The sequence below is a fragment of the Bombina bombina genome, chromosome 7 (genome assembly GCF_027579735.1).
Source record: "Bombina bombina isolate aBomBom1 chromosome 7, aBomBom1.pri, whole genome shotgun sequence".
Taxonomy (NCBI): Eukaryota; Metazoa; Chordata; class Amphibia; order Anura; family Bombinatoridae; genus Bombina; species Bombina bombina.
In genome coordinates, this window is record NC_069505.1 from 461,108,113 (window position 1) to 461,132,911 (window position 24,799).

At 39.5% G+C, this 24,799-nt stretch overlaps 1 protein-coding gene across 1 annotated transcript in view; it reads right to left on the reverse strand.

Moving 5' to 3' along the window:
• Positions 1 to 23,595: 23,595 nt before the first annotated feature.
• The window catches only part of LOC128666726 (zinc finger protein OZF-like), a 142,372-nt gene continuing 141,168 nt past the window's right edge, over positions 23,596 to 24,799 (reverse strand). Inside the window, exon 6 of the mRNA XM_053721475.1 lies at positions 23,596 to 24,697. Coding sequence (XP_053577450.1) covers positions 23,664 to 24,697 — 1,034 coding nt within the window. The 3' untranslated portion in view covers positions 23,596 to 23,663. The remainder of the gene's footprint in view (positions 24,698 to 24,799) is intronic.

Here is a 24,799-nt window from a genome sequence, read left to right on the forward strand (position 1 = left end):
CGCAGAGGGCTCTGGCTAAAGTCTTGGTCAGCGGATGTATCTTCCAAGACAAAATTGCTTAATATCCCCTTCAAGGGTAAAACCCTTTTTGGGCTAGAATTGAAAGAAATTATCTCAGACATCACTGGGGGTAAGGGCCACGCCCTCCCACAAGATAGGCCTTTCAAAGCCAAGAATAAGTCTAATTTTCGTTACTTTCGCAATTTCAGGAACGGACCGGCCTCCAACTCTGCAGCCTCTAGACAAGAGGGTAATGCTTCGCAAACCAAACCAGCTTGGAAACCAATGCAAGGCTGGAACAAGGGTAAGCAGGCCAAGAAGCCTGCTGCTGCTAACAAGACAGCATGAAGGAGTAGCCCCCGATCCGGGACCGGATCTAGTAAGGGGCAGACTCTCTCTCTTCGCTCAGGCTTGGGCACTAGAAATAGTTTCTCAGGGTTATCTTCTGGAATTCAAGGAACTACCCCCAAGGGGAAGGTTCCACATGTCTCACTTATCTTCAAACCAAATAAAGAGACAGGCATTCTTACATTGTGTAGAAGACCTGTTAAAAATGGGAGTGATACACCCAGTTCCAACCGTGGAACAAGGAATGGGGTTTTACTCAAATCTGTTTGTAGTTCCAAAAAAGAGGGAACTTTCAGACCAATTCTGGATTTAAAGATCCTAAACAAATTTCTCAGAGTGCCATCGTTCAAAATGGAAACCATTCGAACGATTTTACCTACAATCCAGGAGGGTCAATTTATGACTACCATGGATCTAAAGGATGCGTATCTACATATTCCTATCCACAAATATCATCATCAGTTCCTAAGGTTCGCCTTTCTGGACAAACATTACCAGTTTGTGGCTCTCCCATTCGGGCTAGCCACTGCTCCAAGGATTTTCACAAAGGTGCTCGGGTCCCTTCTAGCGGTTCTAAGACCAAGGGGCATTGCAGTGGCACCTTACTTGGACGACATTCTGATACAAGCGTCGTCTCTTTCAAAGGCAAAGGCTCACACAGACATCGTTCTGGCCTTTCTCAGATCTCACGGATGGAAAGTGAACATAGAAAAAAGTTCCCGGTCTCCGTCGACAAGAGTTCCTTTCTTGGGGACAATAATAGATTCTTTAGAAATGAAGATTTTCCTGACAGATGTCAGAAAGTCAAAACTTCTAAACGCTTGTCAAGTTCTTCATTCTGTTCCACGTCCTTCCATAGCTCAGTGCATGGAAGTAGTAGGGTTGATGGTTGCAGCAATGGACATAGTTCCTTTTGCGCGAATTCATCTAAGACCATTACAACTGTGCATGCTGAAACAGTGGAATGGGGACTATACAGACCTGTCTCCAGTGATTCAAGTAGATCAGAAGACCAGAGACTCACTCCGTTGGTGGCTAACCCAGGACCACCTGTCCCAGGGAATGAGTTTCCGCAGACCCGAGTGGGTCATCGTCACGACCGACGCCAGTCTAGTGGGCTGGGGTGCGGTCTGGGACTCCCTGAAAGCTCAGGGGCTATGGTCTCGGGAAGAGTCTCTTCTCCCGATAAACATTCTGGAACTGAGAGCGATATTCAATACTCTCAGGGCTTGGCCTCAACTAGCAAAGGCCAGATTCATAAGATTCCAATCAGACAACATGACGACTGTTGCTTACATCAACCATCAGGGGGGAACAAGGAGTTCCCTGGCGATGAGAGAAGTGACCAAAATCATAAAATGGGCGGAGGATCACTCCTGCCACCTATCTGCGATCCACATCCCAGGAGTGGAAAACTGGGAGGCGGATTATCTGAGTCGTCAGACATTCCATCCGGGGGAGTGGGAACTCCACCCGGAGATCTTTGCCCAGTTGACTCAACTATGGGGCATTCCAGACATGGATCTGATGGCGTCTCGTCAGAACTTCAAGGTTCCTTGCTACGGGTCCAGATCCAGGGATTCCAAGGCGACTCTAGTGGATGCATTAATAGCGCCTTGGACCTTCAACCTAGCTTATGTGTTTCCACCGTTTCCTCTCATTCCTAGGCTGGTAGCCAGGATCAAGCAGGAGAGGGCCTCTGTGATCTTGATAGCTCCTGCGTGGCCACGCAGGACTTGGTATGCAGACCTGGTGAATATGTCATCGGCTCCACCATGGAAGCTACCTTTGAGACAGGATCTTCTAGTACAAGGTCCATTCGAACATCCAAATCTAGTTTCCCTTCAGCTAACGGCTTGGAAATTGAACACTTGATTTTATCTAAGCGTGGGTTTTTGGATTCTGTAATAGATACTCTGATACAAGCCAGAAAACCTGTAACTAGGAAGATTTACCATAAAATATGGAAAAGATATATCTGTTGGTGTGAATCCAAGGGATTCTCATGGAGTAAGATCAAAATTCCTAGGATCCTTTCCTTTCTCCAAGAAGGTTTGGATAAGGGATTATCAGCGAGTTCTCTAAAGCCTGGTTTCTCAACAGCTGGGCCGTGGCCCAGTACCGGGCCGTGATAGCCCTGCTGGTGGGCCCTGACCTGTCATGCCCCCACTGCACACTCTTACCCTACTGCACACCAGGGGCAGACTGACCAATAAAGGCCCCAGGAAAACTGAAAAAACACTGACCCAAATGTATTCAAATTTATGCAAATGAACATGATAGCCTCTCTGTCCTAATCCCAACAGGCCCATCAACCTCCAGAGCCAGGACCCCCAACATTAAGGGCCCCCAACCTCCAGGGCCAGACCTCACACTCCATGGCCCTCACAGCGACAGACCCTCGGCAGGACCCCCCACACTCCATGGCCCCCACTAAATCCACACTGAACTGCTTAGTTACTGATAGGGCAAATCCCTGCTACTTACTATATATATATATATATATATATATATATATATATATATACACACAGTATATATATATATATATTCACACCAGCAAAGAAGGCACTCTCCGTTGTTCACAAATTAATTTATTTGTTAAGGTAAACATTTTTGGGGTCTCCCTCGTCCTCAGACCACTGAGGTCTTAGGACAGGGGAGACGCCGAAAATGTTTACCTTAACAAATAAATGAATTTGTGAACAACGGAGAGTGCCTTCTTTGCTGTTGTGAATATTATTCTGATTAAAAGTGCACCCCGGAGGCTCTCTTGGATATTGAGTGCTGGTTCCCTATCTTTCATTAGTGTATATATATATATATATATATATATATATATATATATATATATATATCTACTGGGCCCTGGACATGTCCAGCTAAAATTTACCGGGCCTTGAGGTCACTTTGGTTGAGAACCACTGCTCTAAAGGGACAGATTTCTGCTTTATCTGTCTTATTACACAAACGACTGGCAGCTGTGCCTGATGTTCAAGCTTTTGTTCAGGCTTTGGTCAGGATCAAGCCTGTTTACAGACCTTTGACTCCTCCCTGGAGTCTGAATTTAGTTCTTTCAGTTCTTCAAGGGGTTCCGTTTGAACCTCTACATTCCATAGATATCAAGATGTTATCTTGGAAAGTTCTGTTTTTGGTTGCTATTTCTTCTGCTAGAAGAGTTTCTGAGTTATCTGCTTTGCAGTGTAATCCGCCCTATCTGGCGTTCCATTCAGATAAGGTTGTTTTGCGTACTAAACCTGGTTTCCTTCCAAAGGTTGTTTCCAACAAGAATATTAACCAGGAAATAGTTGTACCTTCTTTGTGTCCGAATCCAGTTTCAAAGAAGGAACGTTTGTTACACAATTTAGATGTAGTTCGTGCTTTAAAGTTCTATTTAGAAGCAACAAAGGATTTCAGACAAACGTCTTCTCTGTTTGTCGTTTATTCTGGCAAGAGGAGAGGTCAAAAAGCTACTGCTACCTCTCTTTCCTTTTGGCTGAAAAGCATCATCCGATTGGCTTACGAGACTGCACAGACATCACAGCTCACTCTACTAGGGCTGTGGCTTCCACATGGGCCTTCAAGAACGAGGCTTCCGTTGATCAGATATGTAAGGCAGCGACTTGGTCTTCCCTGCACACTTTTGCCAAATTCTACAAATTTGATACTTTTGCTTCTTCGGAGGCTATTTTTGGGAGAAAGGTTTTGCAAGCCGTGGTGCCTTCCGTTTAGGCAACCTGATTGGCTCCCTCCCTTCATCCGTGTCCTAAAGCTTTGGTATTGGTTCCCACAAGTCATGGATGACGCCGTGGACCGGACACACCAATGTTGGAGAAAACAGAATTTATGCTTACCTGATAAATTACTTTCTCCAACGGTGTGTCTGGTCCACGGCCCGCCCTGGTTTTTTAATCAGGTTTGATGAATTGCTTTCTTTAACTACAGTCACCACGGCACCCTATAGTTTCTCCTGTTTTCTCCTGTCCGTCGGTCGAATGACTGGGGTGGGCGGAGCCTAGGAGGGACTATATGGACAGCTTTTGCTGTGCTCTTTGCCATTTCCTGTTGGGGAAGAGAATATTCCCACAAGTTATGGATGACGCCGTGGACCGGACACACCGTTGGAGAAAGTAATTTATCAGGTAAGCATAAATTCTGTTTTTATAAGTACAGCCTACTTCTACTTCAGTGGTTAGACCAGCAAACCAGACCTGCTCTGAGCAGTTAATCTCTCCTTTAAAGTATCCTATGTGTGTATTAAAGAACTGTTACATTTTCACCTGTCTGCCTGCTGTTGCTCTAGCAATCAGACCCGCAAATCAGACCTGCACTGGACAGTTACCCTCTCATAAGAAACTTTGCTAAGGCATACTTTAATCTCAGCCTTAAAGAGATATCACAAAATGTACTCCTAATCTCACTTACTCCATGTAACAAAATATAATAAGAGACTGTTTAATCTATTATTATCTGCTTTAGTGTTTATCTCTCTCTGCTGTTTTGGTTAATTCCTGCTGAGTTCTAGAATATATATATATATATATATGTATATATATATATATATATATATACTGTATATACTCATAACATAGAGTATGCAAATTCTGTGTGCCCTGTAATGCACATGCACAATTGTTATCTAACACGCGCACTTTACATCTTGGGTGCATGCGTGATGCAATAAGCACTTTTTCTTCAACTTTCATATTGGCCGGCTTTTGTGTTAGATACTGAAATGTATATTGTATATAGAATCATTTTAAAAATTATATAAGACTTTTCTAAAAAAAAAAAATATATAAAATTATATTAAGAATCTTTAGGTTCTTATGAGAATCGAAATCAAGAGTTTTAAAACTACAGTTGGAAAAATATATCTGCAGTTTAGTCCACCAGGCTATCTCTCATTAATTCTTATACGGTTTACTTAAATCTTAAATCTCTTTAATATTGGTACATATCACAACACTTTATTTTACATACTTTATTTTGTAAACATCTATTTGCCTAAATATTACTTTCTAGAGAGAGGAATCATTATTTAGTCAGAAATATATTTATATGCTTTATATACCACTTAAGTTCATTTGGGAATTGAACCAGGGACATCATAATCTTAGGGCAGAAAAAATAGAAAATATATACATGATCTTCTAGACCACTAGCCTAGATATCAATCAGTGTCACAATGTGTGTCTTAATAGCTATGACTTTTTAAATAGTGAAGGATTTTAGAATTTATATCAAGTGTAATTGCAATTGATTATAATGCCACAAGAGAAATAAATAGAAATATAATGGATTCATGAACTAATAATATATATGAAAATTATAGGAAATGGTGGAGTTCAAAATCTTCATGTAATCCATTTGGTATCATACAATTTAGATAAAAAATCCATTTAATTTCCATCCTACCAAGGGCGGCAATTACATCATCACCTCTCCAATGTGGTACTATCTTTTGTATACAGCAATATATTTAGGATCACTTTGATGTTTTCTTTTTAAGTGCTCTAAAAGTGCATGTTTGTAAAATCATTTTCTTTCATGTAATTGGCAAGAGTCCATGAGCTAGTGACGTATGGGATATACAATCCTACCAGGAGGGGCAGTTTCCCAAACCTCAAAATGCCTATAAATACACCCTTCACCACACCCACAATTCAGTTTTACAAACTTTGCCTCCTATGGAGGTGGTGAAGTAAGTTTGTGCTAAGATTTCTACATTGATATGCGCTTCTCAGCATTGTTGAACCCCGATTCTTCTCAGAGTACAGCGAATGTCAGAGGGACGTGAAGGGAGTATCACTTATGAATACAATGATTTCCCTAATGGGGGTCTATTTCATAGGTTCTCTGTTATCGGTCGTAGAGATTCATCTCCTACCTCCCTTTTCAGATCGACAATATACTCTCAATTTACCATTACCTCTACTGATAACTGTTTCAGGACTGGTTTGGCTATCTGCTATATGTGGATGGGTGTCTTTTGGTAAGTATGTTTTTCATTATTTAAGACACCTCAGCTATGGTTTGGCACTTTATGCATTTATATAAAGTTCTAAATATATGTATTATACTTATATTTGCCATGAGTCAGGTTCATGTATTTCCTTCTGCAGACTATCAGTTTCATATTTGGGGAAAATAAAAAATTTTTAAGAAATTTATTTCTTACCTGGGGTTTAGTCTTTTTTTCAATTGACTACTTCTTGCAAATTGCGGGCGGTATTAGGCCCGCGGGTGCGTCAAATGCTAGACTTTATTGCGTCATTCTTGGCGCAATAATTTTTTTGGCGCGAAGAATACGTCTATGACGCAACTTCGTCATTTACGGCATCATAGTTGATGCCGGAGCCTTACACACGGTTGCGTCATTAGTGACGCGAGTGTGTCATTTCCGGTTATTATTGGCGCCAAAAAAAGTTTCAGTTACGTTGTGCGTCATACTTGGCGCCAAACGTTTTTATTATTTTAATACCCCATTGATGTTTGCCTCTTGCCTTTTTCTCTATTAGAGGGCTATGCTTTTTGCATTTTTTCCCATTCCTGAAACTGTCATATAAGGAAATTGATAATTTTGCTTTATATGTTGTTTTTTCTTTTACATTTTGCAAGATGTCTCAATCTGATCCTGCCTCAGAAGATTCTGCTGGAAAATTGCTGCCTGACATTGGGTCTACCAAAGCTTAGTACATTTGTTGTAAGATTGTGGAAAACAGAATTTATGTTTACCTGATAAATTACTTTCTCCAACGGTGTGTCCGGTCCACGGCGTCATCCTTACTTGTGGGATATTCTCTTCCCCAACAGGAAATGGCAAAGAGCCCAGCAAAGCTGGTCACATGATCCCTCCTAGGCTCCGCCTACCCCAGTCATTCGACCGACGTTAAGGAGGAATATTTGCATAGGAGAAACCATATGATACCGTGGTGACTGTAGTTAAAGAAAATAAATTATCAGACCTGATTAAAAAACCAGGGCGGGCCGTGGACCGGACACACCGTTGGAGAAAGTAATTTATCAGGTAAACATAAATTCTGTTTTCTCCAACATAGGTGTGTCCGGTCCATGGCGTCATCCTTACTTGTGGGAACCAATACCAAAGCTGTAGGACACGGATGATGGGAGGGAGCAAATCAGGTCACCTAGATGGAAGGCACCACGGCTTGCAAAACCTTTCTCCCAAAAATAGCCTCAGAAGAAGCAAAAGTATCAAACTTGTAAAATTTGGTAAAAGTGTGCAGTGAAGACCAAGTCGCTGCCCTACATATCTGATCAACAGAAGCCTCGTTCTTGAAGGCCCATGTGGAAGCCACAGCCCTAGTGGAATGAGCTGTGATTCTTTCGGGAGGCTGCCGTCCGGCAGTCTCGTAAGCCAATCTGATGATGCTTTTAATCCAAAAAGAGAGAGAGGTAGAAGTTGCTTTTTGACCTCTCCTTTTACCGGAATAAACAACAAACAAGGAAGATGTTTGTCTAAAATCCTTTGTAGCATCTAAATAGAATTTTAGAGCGCGAACAACATCCAAATTGTGCAACAAACATTCCTTCTTCGAAACTGGTTTCGGACACAGAGAAGGTACGATAATCTCCTGGTTAATGTTTTTGTTAGAAACAACTTTTGGAAGAAAACCAGGTTTAGTACGTAAAACCACCTTATCTGCATGGAACACCAGATAAGGAGGAGAACACTGCAGAGCAGATAATTCTGAAACTCTTCTAGCAGAAGAAATCGCAACCAAAAACAAAACTTTCCAAGATAATAACTTAATATCAACGGAATGTAAGGGTTCAAACGGAACCCCCTGAAGAACTGAAAGAACTAAGTTGAGACTCCAAGGAGGAGTCAAAGGTTTGTAAACAGGCTTGATTCTAACCAGAGCCTGAACAAAGGCTTGAACATCTGGCACAGCTGCCAGCTTTTTGTGAAGTAACACAGACAAGGCAGAAATCTGTCCCTTCAGGGAACTTGCAGATAATCCTTTTTCCAATCCTTCTTGAAGGAAGGATAGAATCTTAGGAATCTTAACCTTGTCCCAAGGGAATCCTTTAGATTCACACCAACAGATATATTTTTTCCAAATTTTGTGGTAAATCTTTCTAGTTACAGGCTTTCTGGCCTGAACAAGAGTATCGATAACAGAATCTGAGAACCCTCGCTTCGATAAGATCAAGCGTTCAATCTCCAGGCAGTCAGCTGGAGTGAGACCAGATTCGGATGTTCGAACGGACCTTGAACAAGAAGGTCTCGTCTCAAAGGTAGCTTCCATGGTGGAGCCGATGACATATTCACCAGATCTGCATACCAAGTCCTGCGTGGCCACGCAGGAGCTATCAAGATCACCGACGCCCTTTCCTGATTGATCCTGGCTACCAGCCTGGGGATGAGAGGAAACGGCGGGAATACATAAGCTAGTTTGAAGGTCCAAGGTGCTACTAGTGCATCCACTAGAACCGCCTTGGGATCCCTGGATCTGGACCCGTAGCAAGGAACTTTGAAGTTCTGACGAGAGGCCATCAGATCCATGTCTGGAATGCCCCACAGTTGAGTGACTTGGGCAAAGATTTCCGGATGGAGTTCCCACTCCCCCGGATGCAATGTCTGACGACTCAGAAAATCCGCTTCCCAATTTTCCACTCCTGGGATGTGGATAGCAGACAGGTGGCAGGAGTGAGACTCCGCCCATAGAATGATTTTGGTCACTTCTTCCATCGCCAGGGAACTCCTCGTTCCCCCCTGATGGTTGATGTACGCAACAGTTGTCATGTTGTCTGATTGAAACCGTATGAACTTGGCCCTCGCTAGCTGAGGCCAAGCCTTGAGAGCATTGAATATCGCTCTCAGTTCCAGAATATTTATCGGTAGAAGAGATTCTTCCCGAGACCAAAGACCCTGAGCTTTCAGGGATCCCCAGACCGCGCCCCAGCCCATCAGACTGGCGTCGGTCGTGACAATGACCCACTCTGGTCTGCGGAAGGTCATCCCTTGTGACAGGTTGTCCAGGGACAGCCACCAACGGAGTGAGTCTCTGGTCCTCTGATTTACTTGTATCCTCGGAGACAAGTTTGTATAGTCCCCATTCCACTGACTGAGCATGCACAGTTGTAATGGTCTTAGATGAATGCGCGCAAAAGGAACTATGTCCATTGCCGCTACCATCAAACCTATCACTTCCATGCACTGCGCTATGGAAGGAAGAGGAACGGAATGAAGTATCCGACAAGAGTCTAGAAGTTTTGTTTTTCTGGCCTCTGTCAGAAAAATCCTCATTTCTAAAGAGTCTATTATTGTTCCCAAGAAGGGAACCCTTGTTGACGGAGATAGAGAACTCTTTTCCACGTTCACTTTCCATCCGTGAGATCTGAGAAAGGCCAGGACGATGTCCGTGTGAGCCTTTGCTTGAGGAAGGGACGACGCTTGAATCAGAATGTCGTCCAAGTAAGGTACTACAGCAATGCCCCTTGGTCTTAGCACAGCTAGAAGGGACCCTAGTACCTTTGTGAAAATCCTTGGAGCAGTGGCTAATCCGAAAGGAAGCGCCACGAACTGGTAATGCTTGTCCAGGAATGCGAAGATTAGGAACCGATGATGTTCCTTGTGGATAGGAATATGTAGATACGCATCCTTTAAATCCACCGTGGTCATGAATTGACCTTCCTGGATGGAAGGAAGAATTGTTCGAATGGTTTCCATTTTCAACGATGGAACCTTGAGAAACTTGTTTAAGATCTTGAGATCTAAGATTGGTCTGAACGTTCCCTCTTTTTTGGGAACTATGAACAGATTGGAGTAGAACCCCATCCCTTGTTCTCCTAATGGAACAGGATGAATCACTCCCATTTTTAACAGGTCTTCTACACAACGTAAGAATGCCTGTCTTTTTATGTGGTCTGAAGACAACTGAGACCTGTGGAACCTCCCCCTTGGGGGAAGCCCCTTGAATTCCAGAAGATAACCTTGGGAGACTATTTCTAGCGCCCAAGGATCCAGAACATCTCTTGCCCAAGCCTGAGCGAAGAGAGAGAGTCTGCCCCCCACCAGATCCGGTCCCGGATCGGGGGCCAACATTTCATGCTGTCTTGGTAGCAGTGGCAGGTTTTTTGGCCTGCTTTCCCTTGTTCCAGCCTTGCATTGGTCTCCAAGCTGGCTTGGCTTGAGAAGTATTACCCTCTTGCTTAGAGGACGTAGCACTTTGGGCTGGTCCGTTTCTACGAAAGGGACGAAAATTAGGTTTATTTTTGGCCTTGAAAGGCCGATCCTGAGGAAGGGCGTGGCCCTTACCCCCAGTGATATCAGAGATAATCTCTTTCAAGTCAGGGCCAAACAGCGTTTTCCCCTTGAAAGGAATGTTAAGTAGCTTGTTCTTGGAAGACGCATCAGCTGACCAAGATTTCAACCAAAGCGCTCTGCGCGCCACAATAGCAAACCCAGAATTCGTAGCCGCTAACCTAGCCAATTGCAAAGTGGCGTCTAGGGTGAAAGAATTAGCCAATTTGAGAGCATTGATTCTGTCCATAATCTCCTCATAAGGAGGAGAATCACTATCGACCGCCCTTACCAGCTCATCGAACCAGAAACACGCGGCTGTAGCGACAGGGACAATGCATGAAATTGGTTGTAGAAGGTAACCCTGCTGAACAAACATCTTTTTAAGTAAACCTTCTAATTTTTTATCCATAGGATCTTTGAAAGCACAACTATCTTCTATGGGTATAGTGGTGCGTTTGTTTAAAGTGGAAACCGCTCCCTCGACCTTGGGGACTGTCTGCCATAAGTCCTTTCTGGGGTCGACCATGGGAAACAATTTTTTAAATATGGGGGGAGGGACGAAAGGAATACCGGGCCTTTCCCATTCTTTATTTACAATGTCCGCCACCCGCTTGGGTATAGGAAAAGCTTCTGGGAGCCCCGGGACCTCTAGGAACTTGTCCATTTTACATAGTTTCTCTGGGATGACCAACTTGTCACAATCATCCAGAGTGGATAATACCTCCTTAAGCAGAATGCGGAGATGTTCCAACTTAAATTTAAACGTAATCACATCAGGTTCAGCTTGTTGAGAAATGTTCCCTGAATCAGTAATTTCTCCCTCAGACAAAACCTCCCTGGCCCCATCAGACTGGTTTAGGGGCCCTTCAGAACCATTATTATCAGCGTCGTCATGCTCTTCAGTATCTAAAACAGAGCAGTCGCGCTTACGCTGATAAGTGTGCATTTTGGCTAAAATGTTTTTGACAGAATTATCCATTACAGCCGTTAATTGTTGCATAGTAAGGAGTATTGGCGCGCTAGATGTACTAGGGGCCTCCTGAGTGGGCAAGACTCGTGTAGACGAAGGAGGGAATGATGCAGTACCATGCTTACTCCCCTCACTTGAGGAATCATCTTGGGCATCATTGTCATTGTCACATAAATCACATTTAATTAAATGAGAAGGAACTCTGGCTTCCCCACATTCAGAACACAGCCTATCTGGTAGTTCAGACATGTTAAACAGGCATAAACTTGATAACAAAGTACAAAAAACGTTTTAAAATAAAACCGTTACTGTCACTTTAAATTTTAAACTGAACACACTTTATTACTGCAATTGCGAAAAAATATGAAGGAATTGTTCAAAATTCACCAAAATTTCACCACAGTGTCTTAAAGCCTTAAAAGTATTGCACACCAAATTTGGAAGCTTTAACCCTTAAAATAACGGAACCGGAGCCGTTTTTAACTTTAACCCCTTTACAGTCCCTGGTATCTGCTTTGCTGAGACCCAACCAAGCCCAAAGGGGAATACGATACCAAATGACGCCTTCAGAAAGTCTTTTCTATGTATCAGAGCTCCTCACACATGCGACTGCATGTCATGCCTCTCAAAAACAAGTGCGCAACACCGGCGCGAAAATGAGGCTCTGCCTATGATTTGGGAAAGCCCCTAAAGAATAAGGTGTCTAAAACAGTGCCTGCCGATATAATCTTATCAAAATACCCAGATTAAATGATTCCTCAAGGCTAAATATGTGTTAATAATGAATCGATTTAGCCCAGAAAAAGTCTACAGTCTTAATAAGCCCTTGTGAAGCCCTTATTTACTATCTTAATAAACATGGCTTACCGGATCCCATAGGGAAAATGACAGCTTCCAGCATTACATCGTCTTGTTAGAATGTGTCATACCTCAAGCAGCAAGAGACTGCTCACTGTTCCCCCAACTGAAGTTAATTCCTCTCAACAGTCCTGTGTGGAACAGCCATGGATTTTAGTAACGGTTGCTAAAATCATTTTCCTCATACAAACAGAAATCTTCATCTCTTTTCTGTTTCTGAGTAAATAGTACATACCAGCACTATTTTAAAATAACAAACTCTTGATTGAATAATAAAAACTACAGTTAAACACTAAAAAACTCTAAGCCATCTCCGTGGAGATGTTGCCTGTACAACGGCAAAGAGAATGACTGGGGTAGGCGGAGCCTAGGAGGGATCATGTGACCAGCTTTGCTGGGCTCTTTGCCATTTCCTGTTGGGGAAGAGAATATCCCACAAGTAAGGATGACGCCGTGGACCGGACACACCTATGTTGGAGAAATTATTTCACCAAATGTCATTTGTAATAGTTGTCATGATAAACTTTTACATGCAGATAGTGTGTCCATCAGTAATAGTACATTGCCAGTTGCAGTTCCTTCAACTTCTAATGTACCTGATATAGCTATGAATTTTAAAGAATTTGTTTCTGATTCTATACAGAAGGCTTTGTCTGCAAATCCACCTTCTAATAAACGTAAAAGGTCTTTTAAAACTTCTCATTCAGTTGATGAAATTTCAAATGACCAACAACATAATAATTTATCCTCCTCTGATGAGGATCTATCTGATACAGAAAATCCTTCCTCAGACATTGACACTGACAAATCTACTTATTTATTTAAAATAGAGTATGTGCGTTCTTTATTAAGAGTGTTAATTACTTTGGATATTGAGGTAACCAGTCCTCTTGACGTTCAGTCTAATAAACATTTAAATGCTGTTTTTAAACCTCCTGTGGTTTCTCCAGGGGTTTTTCCTATTCCTGAGGCTATTTCTGATATGATTTCTAAGGAATGGAATAAGCCAGGTACTTCTTTTATTCCTTCTTCAAGGTTTAAAAAATGTTATCCTTTACCAGCAAATTCTATAGAGTTTTGGGGAAAAATCCCCAAAGTTGATGGGGCTATTTCTACTCTTGCTAAACGTACCACTATTCCTATGGAAGATAGTACTTCCTTTAAGGATCCTTTAGATATGAAGCTTTAATCTTATCTAAGGAAGGCCTATTTATATTCAGGTCATCTTCTCAGACCTGCAATTTCTTTGGCTGATGTTGCGGCTGCATCAACTTTCTGGTTGGAGAATTTAGCGCAACAAGAATTGGATTCTGACATATCTAGTATTATTCGCTTACTGCAATAATGCTAATCATTTTATTTGTGATGCCATTTTTGATATTATCAAAATTGATGTTAGAACCATGTCTTTAGCTATATTAGCTAGAAGAGCTTTGTGGCTTAAATCTTGGAATGCTGATATGACATCTAAATCTAGATTACTATCTCTTTCTTTCCAAGGTAATAATTTATTTGGTTCTCAGTTGTATTCTATTATTTCAACTGTCACTGGGGGAAAGGGAGTTTTTCTACCTCAGGATAAAAAAACCTAAGGGTAAATCTAAGGCTTCTAACCGTTTTCATTCCTTTCGTCAAAATAAGGAACAAAAAATTAAATCCTTCCCCCAAGGAATCTGTTTCCAATTGGAAGCCTTCCTCAAATTGGAATAAATCCAAGCCATTTAAGAAACCAAAGTCAGCCCCTAAGTCCGCATGAAGGTGTGGCCCTCATTCCAGCTCAGCTGGTAGGGGGCAGATTAAGGTTTTTCAAGGATATTTGGATAAATTCTGTTCAAAATCAATGGATTCAAAGCATTGTCTCTCAAGGGTATCAAATAGGATTCAGAGTAAGACCTCCTGTGAGAAGATGTTTTCTCTCACGTATCACAGCAAATCCAGTAAAAGCTCAGGCTTTCCTTGAAGTGTGTTTCAGACCTGGAGTCTTCAGGGGTAATCATGCCCGTTCCTTTTCAGGAACAAGGTTTGGGGTTTTATTCAAATCTATTCATTGTCCCAAAGAAGGAAAATTTATTCAGACCAGTTCTGGATCTGAAAATTTTGAATCGTTATGTAAGAGTACCAACTTTCAAGATGGTGATTATTTGGACTATTCTGCCTTTTGTTCAGAAAGAACATTATATGTCCACAATAGGCTTGCAGGATGCATACCTTCATATTCCAATTCATCCAGAACATTATCAGTTCCTGAGATTCTCTTTTCTAGACAAGCATTACCAATTTCTTGCTCTTCCATTTGGCCTAGCAACAGCTCCAAGAATCTTTTCAAAGGTGCTGTAATCAGAGAACAGGGTATTGCGGTGTTTCCTTATTTGGACGATATCTTGGTACTAGCTCAGTCTTTACGTTCTGCAGAATCTCACACAAATCAACTAGTGTTGTTTCTTCGGGAAACATGGTTGGAGGATCAATTTACCAAAAAGTTTCTTGATTCCTCAGACAAGGGTCACCTTTTTAGGCTTCCAGAAAGATTAAGTGTCCATGACTCTGTCTCTAACAGACAAGAGACGTTTAAAATTGGTTGCAGCTGCCGGCAACTTCAGTCTCAGTCATTCCCTTCGGTGGCTATGTGCATGGAAGTTTTAGGTCTCATGACTGCAGCATCAGACGTGATCCCCTTTGCTCGTTTTCACATGAGACCTCTACAGCTTTGTATGCTGAACCAATGGTGCAGGGATTATACAAAGATATCACAATTAATATCCTCTAATCCCAATGTACAACACTCTCTGACGTGGTGGATAGATCACCATTGTTTAGTTCAAGGGGCTTCTTTTGTTCAACCAACCTGGACTGTGATCACAATAGATGCGAGTCTTTCAGGTTGGGGAGCTGTTTGGGGATCTCTGACAGCACAAGGGGTTTGCAAATCTCAAGAGGCGAGATTACCAATAAATATTTTAGAACTCTGTGCAATTCTCAGAGCTCTTCAATTTTGGCCTCTGTTAAAGAGAGAACCGTTCATTTGTTTTCAGACAGACAATATCACAACAGTGGCATATGTCAATCATCAGGGTGGGACTCACAGTCCCCAAGCTATGAAAGAAGTATCTTGGATACTTGCTTGGGCGGAATCCAGCTCTTGTCTAATCTCTGTGGTGCATATCCCAGGTGTAGACAATTGGGAGGCGGATTATCTCAGCCATCAGACTTTACGTCCAGGGGAGTGGTCTCTCCATCCAGATGTGTTTTCTCAGATTGTTCAGTTGTGCGGTCTTCCAGAGATAGATCTCATGGCTTCTCATCTAAACAAGAAACTTCCCAGATACCTGTCCAGGTCCAGGGATGTTCAGGCGGAGGCAGTGGATGCGCTGACATTTGGTGTTATCATCCTGCTTACATTTTCCCGCCTCTAGTTCTCCTTCCAAGAGTGATCTCCAAAATCATCATGGAACAATCGTTTGTGTTGCTGGTGGCTCCAGCATGGCCACACAGGTTTTGGTATGCGGATCTGGTTCGGATGTCCAGTTGCCAGCCTTGGCCACTTCCGTTAAGGCCGGACCTACTGTCTCAAGGTCTGTTTTTCCATCAGGATCTCAAATCATTAAATTTGAAGGTATGGAAATTGAACGCTTAGTACTAAGTCATAGAGGTTTCTCTGACTCAGTGATTAATACTATGTTACAAGCTCGTAAATCTGTCTCTATTAAGATTTATTATAGAGTTTGGAAGATTTACATTTCATGGTGTTCTTCTCATAAATTCTCTTGGCATTCTTTTAGAATTCCTAGAATTTTACAGTTTCTTCAGGACCGTTTGGATAAGGGTTTGTCTGCAAGTTCCTTGAAAGGACAAATCTCTGCTCTTTCTGTTTTATTTCACAGAAAGATTGCTATACTTCCTGATATTCACTGTTTTGTACAGGCTTTTAGTTCGTATTAAGCCTGTCATTAAATCAATTTCTCCTCATTGGAGTCTTAATTTGGTTTTGAAGGCTTTACAGGCTCCTCCATTTGAGCCTATGCATTCGTAGTTGTCCCTTCTTTGTGTCCTAATCCTAAGAATTCTTTGGAAAGTTCCTTACATTCTTTGGATGTGGTAAGAGCTTTGAAATATTAAGTGGAAGCTACTAAAGATTTCAGGAAGACTTCCAGTCTATTTGTTTTATTTTCTGGTCCTAGGAAAGGTCAGAAGGCTTCTGCTATTTCCTTGGCTTCTTGGTTGAAACGTTTGATTCATCAAGCTTATTTGGAGTTGGGTCAGGCCCCGCCTCAGAGGATTACAGCTCATTCTACTAGATCAGTCTCCACTTCGTGGGCCTTTAAGAATGAAGCTTCAGTTGATCAGATTTGCAAAGCGGCAACTTGGTCCTCTTTGCATACATTTACAAAATTCTACCGTTTTGATGTATTTGCTTCTTCAGAAGCAGTTTTTGGTAGAAAAGTTCTTCAGGCAGCTGTTTCAGTTTGATTCTTCTGCTTTTGATTTAAGTTTTTTTCTTTCATTTATGAGAATAAACTTATTTTTTTGGGTTGTGGATTAATTTTTTCAGCGGAAAATGGCTGTTTTTATCCCTCCCTCTCTAGTGACTCTTGCGTGGAGTTCCACATCTTGGGTATTGCTATCCTATACGTCACTAGCTCATGGACTCTTGCCAATTACATGAAAGAAAACATAATTTATGTAAGAACTTACCTGATAAATTCATTTCTTTCATATTGGCAAGAGTCCATGAGGCCCACCCTTTTTATGGTGGTTATGATTTTTTTTTGTATAAAGCAAAATTATTTCCAAATTTCTTTTGTTGGTGCTTTTTACTCCTTTCTTTATCACCCCACTGCTTGGCTATTCGTTAAACTGAATTGTGGGTGTGGTGAGGGGTGTATTTATAGGCATTTTGAGGTTTGGGAAACTTTGCCCCTCCTGGTAGGATTGTATATCCCATACGTCACTAGCTCATGGACTCTTGCCAATATGAAAGAAATGAATTTATCAGGTAAGTTCTTACATAAATTATGTTTTTTAATATTATATAAATGTTCTCTAAATCTCACTGATAGGTTTCTTGAGGTCCTTCCTATATAAATTAATTACACAAGCATTTTATCTTATCAGAAGAATCACTTTTAAAAGATCTTATATTTTTATCTCGTTTAGAGAATTATTTGCAACCCATACTATTCCCACATTTATAAAATCCTTTTAAATGATAATTTAACCAAGTATCACATTTTTTTTGTGTCTTTCTAAATAGCTTTTTGTAATCTTGTCTTTAATGTTTGGTACCTTTCTGTAAATTATTTTGGGGTTATCTCCTACTATACTTCCTAAACTATAATCTTTTTTGAGTATATCCCAGTGCTTATATATTAATTTTTTTAATGTCTTTGTTTTGTGCACATAAGTCTAATATTAATGGGCCTACAGTTTTATCTTGTGACTGTAACAAATTGTTGGTTTGTATCTCTTTATATTCTAAGAATTTACTCATTTGTTCATTACCAACCTCTTTTATTATTGAGTCAATTTGCATTTTTGGATAATTCTTTTCAATAATCTCTTTTTGTTTCTGCTTGTTTGTAAAACATTTTTATCATCAGTACAATTCCTTTTTAATCAATGGAATTGACTTTTTGGTATATCCTTTAACTAGTTAACTGTCCAGTTGGATATAATTATTAACATCTACTTTTTTGAAATGGTTCTTTGTTTTCATTTGGTTATTATATATATATATATATATATATATATATATCTAAATCCAAAAATGCAATTCGCTCTTGACTTGATTCCCAACTTAGTTTAATTTGCCAGTCATTATTGATCAGATGTTCCATAAATAAACTAAGTTGTTCCTCAGTTCCCTTCCATATAATAAGTAGTTCATCTATATACCTCTGGTAGGACACCAGGTTTGTGTCCCAGCTCATGCTTCCATACATGAAGGCCTGTTCCCAGGCCGACATGTATACGTTGGCATAGCTGGGAGCAAACCTGGTGCCAATAGCTGTGCTGTCCACTTGTAGGTAAAAGAAGGCATCAAACCAAAAGAAGTTGGTTTTCAGTATAATATTAATACCATCCAATACAAATTCTAATTGCTACTGATCTAGACTTTTATCCTGTTCTAAAATACTTTTAACTGCTAGAATTCATTTGTTTTTATTTATAGTAGTATATAAGGATGCTACATCTGCTGATAGCAAATACCACCCTTTTTCCCATTTAATTTCTTTTTAAGATATTTAATACATTTAGTGTGTACTTTAAATAAGTTTTCGTTGTTACTACACACGGCTACAAAAAACATAATTTATGTAAGAACTTACCTGATAAATTCATTTCTTTCATATTGGCAAGAGTCCATGAGCTAGTGACATATGGGATATACAATCCTACCAGGAGGGGCAAAGTTTCCCAAACCTCAAAATGCCTATAAATACACCCCTCACCACACCCACAATTCAGTTTAACGAATAGCCAAGCAGTGGGGTGATAAAGAAAGGAGTAGAAAGCATCAACAAAGGAAATTTGGAAATAATTGTACTTTATACAAAAAAATCATAACCACCATAAAAAGGTGGGCCTCATGGACTCTTGCCAATATGAAAGAAATTAATTTATCAGGTAAGTTCTTACATAAATTATGTTTTTTTTCATGTAATTGGCAAGAGTCCATGAGCTAGTGACATATGGGATATCAATACCCAAGATGTGGAGTCTTCCACTCAAGAGTCACTAGAGAGGGAGGGAATAAAATAAAAACAGCCATATTCCGCTGAAAAAATAATCCACAACCCAAAAAATAAGTTATTTTCACTTTTGAAAGAAAACACTTAAATCAAAAGCAGAAGAATCAAACTGAAACAGCTGCCTGAAGAACTTTTCTACCAAAGACTGCTTCCGAAGAAGCAAATACATCAATATGGTAGAATTTAGTAAATGTATGCAAAGAGGACCAAGTTGCTGCTTTGCAAATCTGATCAACTGAAGCTTCATTCTTAAAAGCCCATGAAGTGGAGACTGATCTAGTAGAATGAGCTGTAATTCTCTGAGGCGGGGTTTGACCCGACTCCAAATAAGCTTGATGAATCAAAAGTTTCAACCAAGAAGCCAAGGAAATAGCAGAAGCTTTCTGACCTTTCCTAGGACCAGAAAATAAAACAAATAGACTGGAAGTCTTCCTGAAATTTTTAGTAGCTTCCACATAATATTTCAAAGCTCTTACCACATCCAAAGAATGTAAGGATCTCTCCAAAGAATTTTTAGGATTAGGACATAAAGAAGGGACAACAATTTCTCTACTAATGTTGTTAGAATTCACAACCTAAGGTAAAAATTGAAAAGAAGTCCGCAAAACTACCTTATCATGATGAAAAATCAGAAAAGGAGACTCACAAGAAAGAGCAGATAGCTCAGAAACTCTTCTAGCAGAAGAGAAAGCCAAAAGGAACAACACTTTCCAAGAAAGTAGTTTAATGTCCAAAGAATGCATAGGTTCAAATGGAGGAGCCTGTAAAGCCCTCAGAACCAAATTAAGACTCCAAGGAGGAGAAATTGACTTAATGACAGGCTTAATACGAACTAAAGCCTGTACAAAACAGTGTATATCAGGAAGTATAGCAATCTTTCTGTGAAATAAAACAGAAAGAGCGGAGATTTATCCTCTCAAGGAACTTGCAGACAAACCCTTATCCAAACCATCCTGAAGAAACTGCAAAATTCTAGGAATTCTAAAAGAATGCCAGGAGAATTTATGAGAAGAACACCATGAAATGTAAGTCTATTGTGGACATATAATGTCCTTGCTGAACAAAAGGCAGAATAGTCCTTATAGTCACCATCTTGAAAGTTGGTACTCTTACATAACGATTCAAAATGTTCAGATCCAGAACTGGTCTGAACAAATTTTCTATCTTTGGTACAATGAATAGGTTTGAATAAAACCCCAAACCTTGTTCCTGAGGAGGAACTGGCATGATTACCCCTGAAGACTCCAGGTCTGAAACACACTTCAGAAAAGCCTGAGCTTTTACTGGATTTACAGGAATGTGTGAGAGAAAAAATCTTCTCACAGGAGGTCTTACTTTGAATCCTATTCGATACCCTTGAGAGACAATGCTTTGAATCCAATGATTTTGGACAGATTTTATCCAAAAATCCTTGAAAAACCTTAATCTGTCCCCTACCAGCTGAGCTGGAATGAGGGCCGCACCTTCATGCGGACTTAGGGGCAGACGTTGGTTTCCTAAATGGCTTGGATTTATTCCAATTTGAGGAAGGCTTCCAACTGGAAGCAGATTCCTTGGGAGGAGGATTAAGTTTTTGTTCCTTATTCTGATGAAAGGAACGAAAACGGTTAGAAGCCTTAGATTTACCCTTAGGTTTGTTATCCTGAGGCAAAAAAACTCCTTTTCCTCCAGTGATAGTTGAAATAATAGAATCCAACTGAGAACCAAATAAATTATTACCTTGGAAAGAAAGAGATAGTAATCTAGATTTAGATGTCATATCAGCATTCCAAGATTTAAGCCACAAAGCTCTTCTAGCTAATACAGCTAAAGACATGGATCTAACATCAATTTTGATAATATAAAAAATGGCATCACAAATAAAATGATTAGCATGTTGCAGTAAGCGAACAATGCTAGATATGTCAATATCCAATTCATGTTGCGCTAAATTTTCCAACCAGAAAGTTGATGCAGCCGCAACATCACCCAAAGAAATAGCAGGTCTGAGAAGATAACCTGAATATAATAGGCCTTCCTTAGATAAGATTCAAGCTTTCTTTCTAAAGGATCCTTAAAGGAAGTGCTATCTTCCATAGGAATAGTGGTACGTTTAGCAAGAGTAGAAATAGCCCCATCAACCTTGGGGATCTTTTACCAAAACTCTATAGATTTTGCTGGTAAAGGATACAATCTCTTAAACCTTGAAGAAGGAATAAAGGAAGTACCTGGCTTATTCCATTCCCTAGAAATCATATCAGAAATAGCCTCAGGAATGGGAAAAACACCTGGGAAAACCACAGGAGGTTTAAAAACAGCATTTAAACGTTTATTAGACTGAACCTCAACAGGACTGGTTACCTCAATATCCAAAGTAATTAACACTTCTTTTAATAAAGAATGCATATACTCTATTTTAAATAAATAAGTAGATTTGTCAGTGTCAATATCTGAGGAAGGATCTTCTGTTTCAGATAGATCCTCATCAGAAGAGGATGAATTATTATGTTGTTGGTCATTTAAAATTTCATCAGCTAAATGAGAAGTTTTAAAAGACCTTTTACGTTTATTAGAAGGTGGAAATGCAGACAAAGCCTTCATAATAGAATCAGAAACAAATTCTTAAAAATTTACAGGTATATCATGCACATTAGAAGTTGAAGGAACTGCAACTGGCAATGTACTATTACTGATAGAAACACTATCTGCATGTAAAAGTTTATCATGACAACTATTAAAAATGACATTCGGTGGAATAATTTCTACAATTTTACAACAAATGCACTTAGCTTTGGTAGAACCAATGTCAGGCAGCAATGTTCCAGCAGAAACTTCAGAGACAGGATCAGATTGGGACATCTTGCTCAATGTAAAAGAAAAAACAACATATAAAGCAAAATTATCTATTTCCTTAAATGACAGTTTCAGGAATGGGAAAAAATGCAAAAGCATAGGCCTCTTGATAGAGAAGAAAGCAGGAGGCAAACATCAATGGGGTATTGAAATAATGAAAAAAAAAAAAATGTTGGCGCCAAGTATGACGCACAACGTAACATAAACTTTTTTGGCGCCAAAAATGACCGGAAATGACACACTTGCATCACTAATGACGCCGCCGTGTGAAAGGTCTCGGCGTCACGTATGACGCCGGAAATGACAAAGTTGCGTCATAAACGTATATTTTCACGCCAAAAAAGTTTGCACCAAAAATGACGCAATAAAGTCTAGCATTTGACGCACCCGTGGGCCTAACACCCGCAATTGCAAAAAGTAGTCAAATTGAATAAAGACTAAACCCCAGGTAAGAAATAAATTTCTTAAAGTGTTTACATTCCCAAATATGAAACTGACAGTCTGCAGAAGGAAATACATGAACCTGACTCATGGCAAATATAAGTACAATACATATATTTAGAACTTTATATAATTGCATAAAGTGCCAAACCATAGCTGAGAGTGTCTTAAGTAATAAAAACATACTTACCAAAAGACACCCATCCACATATAGCAGATTTGTGGGTGTGGTGAGGGGTGTATTTATAGGCATTTTGAGGTTTGGGAAACTTTGCCCCTCCTGGTAGGATTGTATATCCCATATGTCACTAGCTAATGGACTCTTGCCAATTACATGAAAGAAATTGATCTATGTAGGCTGATAAATTGCTTGTTAGTGACCCCACCCCAGACACTACAGGTCTTTCTGGGGGGTTAATTGGATCCTTGTGTATCTTCTGTAATATGTAAAAGGTTGGAATCTTAGGGTGTGTTATATAAATGAACTCATATTCCTTTCTTACTCAATATTGTTTGTTCTAGACCTTGTCTAAATATTCTTTCAATCTTTCATTAAATTTATGCATTGGATTATTGGGTAGTATTTTATTTTAAGTTTTTTCATCTAGAAGTTGTCTTTTACAATCCTTTATATAATATTCTTTATTCATAAGGACCACCCCTCCACCCTTGTCAGCGAGTTTTATCACCAAATCTTTATTGTTTTCTAATTGTTCTAATGCTTCAAAATCTGTTTTTTTTTAAATTAACTTTGTATACCTTTTTAAGGTCGATAATATCCTTTTGGAGTAAATCTAAAAATTTTTGTCCATTGGTCCTGATGTAAATTGGGTTATGTAGAATTTAGATTTTTGTTTACTTCTACGTGTGTGTAATTACTGTGTGAAGCATTATTATTTTTTATAACTGGATTATTTAAGAAAAAAATTAGAATACATTTATTCCAATGTATGTCTAAAATGTATTTCATTGGTGGGTAGGTGCATATTTGAGTCCTTTATTTCAAACTTAAATTTGGTCTGGTGTTTATTTTTTCTTACTCAAGTTGAAAATACCTTTCATCTCTATTTCCTTCTTATGCTGATGTCAATATAATCAAGAGCATGACAAGAAGAAAAATGTGCATGTTAAACACGGACACGTTTTTATTAAAAATGCTTTCTTACTTCTGAGCAAAACCTTTCCCATATTAAGAACATGAAACTCTTTTCACTACTGTGTGAATTTTTTGGTGAGTAACAAACTTTCCTTTGCTGGTAAAACATTTACCACATTCAGAACATGAAAATGATTTCTCTCTAGTATGAATTTTATGATGCCTAGTCAGAGCTGATTTGAGAGCAAAACATTTCCCACATTCAAAACATAAAAATGCTTTTTCTCCTGTATGAATTTTATGATGTGTAATAAGATTTCCTTTCAGGGCAAAACATTTTCCACATTCAGAACATGAAAATGCCTTTTCTCCTGTATGAGTTTTATGATGTGTAATAATATGTGATTTCCGAGCAAAACATTTCCCACATTCAGAACATGAAAATGCTTTCTCTCCTGTATGATTTCTCTGATGCTTAGTAAGAGTTGATTTCTCAGTAAAACATTTCCCACATTCAGAACATGAAAATGCTTTCTCTCCGGTATGAGTTTTCTGATGAGAAATAAGATTAGTTTTCCGATTAAAACATTTCCCACATTCAGAACATGAAAATGCTTTCTCTCCTGTATGAATTTTCTGATGTGTAACAACAGTTGATTTCTTGGTAAAAGATTTCCCACATTCAGAACATGAAAATGCTATCTCTCCTGTATGAATTTTCTGATGAGTAATAAGATATGATTTCTCAGTAAAACATTTTCCACATTCAGAACATGAAAATGCTTTCTCTCCTGTATGAGTTTTCTGATGAGAAATAAGGTTTGTTTTCTGATTAAAACATTTCCCACATTCAGAACATGAAAATTCTTTCTCTCCTGTATGAATTTTCAGATGCCTAATAAGAGTTGATTTCTCAGTAAAACACTTCCCACATTCAGAACATGAAAATGCTTTCTTTCCTGTATGACATTTCTGATGTCTTAAAATATTTGAGTTCCTGGTAAAGCATTGTCCATATTCAGAACATAATTTTCCAATGATGCATCTTTGCTTTTGAAGAAGATTAAAACAAGTATCTGTATTTTCACCATGGCTAGGACTAGGATTACTGCAGTTTTTAAATTCACCTGTTGATAAGAAATACATTGTGAGTAATGTTATTTATTAATATTACATCATTATTATATTTTGAGGACATTTCAAATGTTATAAATGAGTGTCTACCGCAA